The sequence below is a fragment of the Aplysia californica genome, unplaced genomic scaffold (assembly GCF_000002075.1).
Source record: "Aplysia californica isolate F4 #8 unplaced genomic scaffold, AplCal3.0 scaffold00821, whole genome shotgun sequence".
Taxonomy (NCBI): Eukaryota; Metazoa; Mollusca; class Gastropoda; order Aplysiida; family Aplysiidae; genus Aplysia; species Aplysia californica.
The window spans coordinates 73021-78885 of NW_004798091.1; the positions used below are offsets into that span (position 1 = coordinate 73021).

The 5865-nt window shown below is 42.1% G+C and overlaps 1 protein-coding gene across 1 annotated transcript in view; it reads left to right on the forward strand.

The window, feature by feature from the left end:
• LOC101848151 overlaps positions 1-219 on the forward strand; it is a gene marked incomplete in the record, with an annotated part of 62163 nt that extends 61944 nt beyond the window's left edge. The window contains 1 exon segment of the mRNA XM_035972739.1: positions 89-219. Within this exon segment, the coding sequence (XP_035828632.1) occupies positions 89-219 (131 nt within the window).
• Positions 220-5865: the final 5646 nt, after the last annotated feature.

The window sequence follows — 5865 nt, forward strand, 5'->3', positions numbered from 1 at the left end:
ATCATTATTATTATCATTATTATTATTATTATTGTTAATAATATTATCATTACTGTTATCATCATTACTATTACCATTATTACTGCAGCCCTGACATGCAACTTCGGAGACGAAATAAGCAACGCCACCACGACAACCCAGCCCATTGTAGGCCCCGTGACCCAGGCTTTGAGAGTGGCGACGGGTCAGGGGTCACTTCTCTGGTCACCACGTGCATGAACTACGGAGAGTTCACCAGCGACCCGGAGAACTTCACTTGTGTTCGTAAGTATGGTGGTTCGTTTCAACTATCTATGTAGACGAGAACGTTTTGTTGAAGATGGTTCCAAGGTTGTCTCCATGCAGCTTCTTTGATGGCTAGTTTTTTTTCTCCTATGTTTGAAGCGCAGATTCAGTCTCAGTGCTTACATGTCTTTAGTTAAAATATTCATAACGGACGTAATTTTCAGTAATTTCGCTTTATCAGTTCGTAACTGACAATTTCACGACATGTTTTCTATGTCTTATACCAGAATATCCAACGATCAGTTGTGTGGGGTGTGCCGACAAAATGAGTTACTACTCACTATCAGTGAATGGAGAAATCTTCCCAAAAAAACAACATATAGGTCGAATTTGTAGGTTTTGAACTGGTGCCATTTTCTTCAAGTTTAAAATGTCTTTTATCATTTCATACTAATACAACGTTAAAAACCTCACCTACAAATTTGATGAATCTATATCCACCGGGCTAAAATCCGAGACGTTACTTATTTTTCAGCATTGATCTTTTTTTAAAATAATAAAACTTTAACAAGAGAAAAACAACGTTAATTATAACAAAACAGAAATAGAAATAACAACATTGAAAACAGAAATCCATAGCTCGACATATTGTGAAACTCTATTGTTTTTCTTCTGAAAGCTAGGTACCGAGCATAATAATATACATTTTTGTAATATTAGGATACCAAATTAACGTTCAGTACTCTTCCTCCGCTTTTCATCCGCGCACTCATATACCCTCATGTAGTTGCGAGCACCGTAAAGCTCTTATTAAACTAAACTAACAACTCCCCCCCCCCCACGAACTCCTATAAAAAAAAAACAGGAATGGACTGTGGCGACGTTCCTGTTCCCGCCAACGCCTCCATTAACCAGTCCACGTCCGCCGCCAGCACGTTATTCGGGGACAAAGTCTACTTCATCTGTGATCACAGTCTCCAACGATTGGACGGTGTCAACGTAACATGGGAGGTCACGTGCTCTGAGACCAAGGAATGGCTGCCCGCCGTGCCTGCTTGTGAGGGTAAGTAGGCTATTCTTTTGAAATATTTAAATATTGATTTACCATTTTCTCCGTGTCAAGCGCCATCTGACAAAGTGTAATCACGTGATTCATAATTCTAGCATATTTTCAGCAGGCATCAACAAAATCTTCTCTCCACTTCAGGGGCGAAGGCTGACTTGTTTGACAGGGTAATCATTGTGAGACGGGACCATTAAGATGTGTGTGTGTGTGCAACTCTCTCTGTCGTTGTCATGACGAGCGATACTCATGAAAAACAAACTGATAACTAAATTTTAATGTATTATATATAAATATAATATCAATATATATATACATTTCCAACCGGTGTCATTATGTACATCGTCAAAGGTAAATAGCTCAGTGTAACAATGCATTATCGTGTTCATTCCCTTCGTTTCTTAAACAAGGATGAGTGTCATTGATTGGATTTTAATTAATGTTTTAAAGGTTTTATTGTTGTTATTTTTTGTTTGCTTGTTTTGATTTTAAAAGAACAATGGGGTGGGGGTGTCATCAATTATACAGGGTGTCTCAAAAGTTGCTAGACTGCACAGCTGTGTGCTTGTTCACTTCAGACATCGGACTAATTTGAAATCAAAACAACAACAGCAGCAGCAACATCAACAACAAAAAAGAGCAACACCAACAACAAAAGCAACGATTGCGACAACAACAACAACAACAAATGTTTAATCGCTACCTCTCTCCTGCCACTACCCAGATACCAAGTTCATGACCCCTCCCCCGAGCATCCAGAACACCCAGCGCAATAGCAACAACAACACATAGGCACACACGCACACAACCACCATCACAACCACCACCACAACCACCACCACAACCACCACCACAACCACCACCACAACCTCCTCCACCTCCACCAGCAACAACAGCAACAACAACAACAAACGTTTAATCGCTACCTCTCCCCTGCCACTGCCCAGACATCAAGTTCGTGTCCCCTCCCCCGGGCATCCAGAACACACAGCACAACAGCAACAACAACACACACGCACTCAACCACCACAACCACCACCAAAACCACGACCACCTCCACCAGCAACAACAAAAACAACACACACGCACACAACCACCACAACCACTACAACAACCACCTCCACCTCCACCAGCAACAACCACCACAACCACCACAACCACCTCCACAACCACCACAATTACCACCACCACCACCAGCAACAACAACAACAACAACAACAACAACAAACGTTTAATCACTACCTCTCCCCTGCCACTCCCCAGACATCAAGTGCGTGTCCCCTCCCCCGGACATCCAAAACACCCAGAGGAGCGTCCCCTCCCCGGCCTACTACAATGACGTCATCACTTACACCTGCAATGATGGCTGTCAGTTCCCTGACGGCTCCACCAATACGACTGTCCAGTGTCTGACCACTGGAGACTGGAACATCACACTGGTGCCGGCGGAATGTACTCGTGAGGAGAATTGCTATATTTATCTAAGGGGGGGGGGGCTCTTGGTTTTTTTTTGTCCTTCTATTTGTTGACTTTTGTTGTTATCATCTTATTGTTGTTCTTGTTGTTGATGCTTCTTCTTCTTCTGCTGCTACTGTTGTTGTTGTTGTTGTTGTTGTTGTTGGTGGTGGTGATGGTGGTGGTGGTGGCGGTGTTCTTGTTGTTTGCGACGGTGGTGATTGTTTCGTTTTAATGTTATTATTGTTGTCATTGTGTTTGATATTGTCGCTATTATCGTTCTTATTGTTCTTGTGGTTGTTGTTGTTATTGTTGTTATTGTTGCTGTTGCTGTTAATGCTGTTTGAGTGAAATATTTGTTACTCCCTATCAACTTAATTAACATCATTTAGGAAATGAGCTGCTTCGATCCTTTGGATCTGAAGGAATGAAACAAGACGGAAAAAATACGACTAAAAAACAATGTCACACATTCAGCTACATCCTGACATTGATGGTCTAATGTTATACTTCACCTTTTGATAATGTTTACCACATCCTACGGGGATGGGATTCTTTTAGAAACTAATATGGTCAAAAATAAGCTTTGAATTCCTTGAGCCCATGGTTGAAAAAGTGCATGAAGAAACCTTAAACAGGTTTTTACCCTTTTTAACAAATTAATAGAAATATGAGTATTCTATCCCAGACAACCAAAGTGTCGTCGATTGCTTAGTCGTTGATCTACCGGAAATGTGATGGTGAGATTGCGGGTTCAGGTATTCTAGCCTCAGCTCGGTCCAACTTTATATCCTCGTGAAAGGCATTTACACAAAATTTCTATATGGGTCTGTCCTTTCGGAGAAACACGTTGAACTCAGAGGTCCCACCTCTTAAATAATCTTTTAGCGTTGATAGGGGTATTAAACCTATGCCACTCCCCCCCCCCCCCCCCCCCCCCACCCCCAGGAAACCGCTGCTCCGTGGACACTGTCAGTGTGGATAACTCCACCATTGCGCCCATCAACGCCACAGTGGCGGTACAGTCATGTGACCCCGGCACAGAGTTCCCTGACCGGCGTACATCCAGGGAGGTCACGTGCAATAATGTAACATTCGCCTGGGATACGGGGGCAGAGCGATGTCAAGTAAACAGTGAGTATTGTTTGTTTCGTTGCGTTTTTGTTTGTGCTTTTGTTTGTTTGTTTGTTTTACTTTTACTGTTATTCTTTTTGTTTTGTTTTTAACATTTGTTTAATTCTGTTTTTTATTTTGTGATTTTTTGGGGGAGGGGGGGGGTAAAAGTGGCTTATGTTTTTGTGTTTGGGCTTTAGAGTAGTTTTTTTTCTGTTTCGTTTTGCCTTATATGTGCCGTAAAACTCTTTTTAAAACTGTGAGAGGACATGATCATGATTTGCTATTTGAACTCCGCTTCATTCTTTATTTATTTACTTCCACTCCTTCTTCTTCCACAGAATATTTCTCCTCCTACATGTGCCAGACGGGAACGAACTCGCGTCTCGTCCAGTCCCCGGCGGAAGTCGTCACAGCTCGCAGTATGATCGACTGCGCAATGCAATGTCTCAATCTGATTTCCTGTTCCGGGTACAACTTCAAAAACACTGGCTCTTCAGAGTCGAACAACTGTCTCCTTTTTACAACCAGTGTGTCGGGATCACCGTCCAACCCCAGCGATGACTGGGATATTTATACAAGCAACTGCAATTAACTCTTTTAGTATTTAATGAGCCCAATACAGTTTGTGCTAATTTAATTATTTTCTGGCTTTTAGGATAAATCACTTTAAAAGGCCACAATCCCAGATACTGAAACGGAAGTAAGTACAAATTGGAACGGAAATTCTACAGAATACGGGCATCATCTTTTCAGTTTTCGACTCATGTTGTTAATTTCTCAACTGCCTTGACAGAAAATGTGATTAATAAAACTGCCAAAAAAGTCAGAATTTGGAGTGAGTACTACGTAGATATCACTCAACTCACGACATTACACAACCCCATCGACACTGCATCTTCAACTCCAACAATTTCAAGAGGTACAGGAAAAGTAACCACATTTTGTCGAAAAACGAGAACTAACGCCACCACGCTGAGCTTTTTTGAAACAAAGATGAGGGTCAGTGTAGTTGAGTGGCTAGAGAGATGCGTTTCCTAGTCCGGACCTCGTACGGTCAAAACAATCCTGGCTAAAATCTCCCACGGATGGGGTTTCGGCGGCTATCACTGCTCAGTCATATCGCATGTGGAAGGTGAAAGAAGATGGTTCGGTTAATAAATGTCTAATCTATTTCAAAGCAAACGATCAATACACGGACTCCCAAATGATCTATACTAAAGTGTCGTTTTCATAAGAATATTTCGACTGTTTACTTAAAGTCAAAGACTCGCTGTACATGTTATTGAAAAGTGTCGTACGACGAAGTGTTACATTGAGTTGTTGATTTCTTATCCTTCGTTGAATATAGTGATATCGACAAAAATACGATGAAAGGCATACGTTCTACTTACAAAACATAACACTGGGGGTGATGAGTGGTAAGAGGAAAAGTGGTGGGAGGGAGTTGAGGATGAGGACTTCAATACTCTGGAGTAGCGAGGAGGAACTATTCATTTTTTAGCAAAACGAAACAATCGCATTTCTCTCCATACCCCACATCCCCTTTCCCTCTCCCTTTTCAACCCTGTCTCCTTCCCGCTTCATGTACGTGAAATATAATATGAAGAGTAGGTCGAAGATATGAACAAAACTTTAAAGAGTTTTTCTTATCTTAGACTGGGAAAACATTTTACGTTCTCTATCACCCCCGCCCCCTTTCCCTCCTTCCTTCCCAGCCAACCCTTGCTGTTTAATAAGATATAAAGATCTTCCGGGGGCTCTCGTGGCCTAGAGGTTAAGGTGTTGGCCTCTCATTCAAAGGTCCCGGGTTCAATTCCGGGAAGCGACCAAAAAAATGTTTCTTCTCTAAAATTGTCTCCTTTCACATCCTTTCCTGATCTCTAACAATGTTCTGTTGTCTGCTTTCATTTCCACTTTCTGCCCCCACCCCCTCACGTCCTTTGCCCCCTCATCAGGGGTCCTGACTCTTTCTGCAGCCTTTCTACTGCTACTCCTTGGCTCCTCCT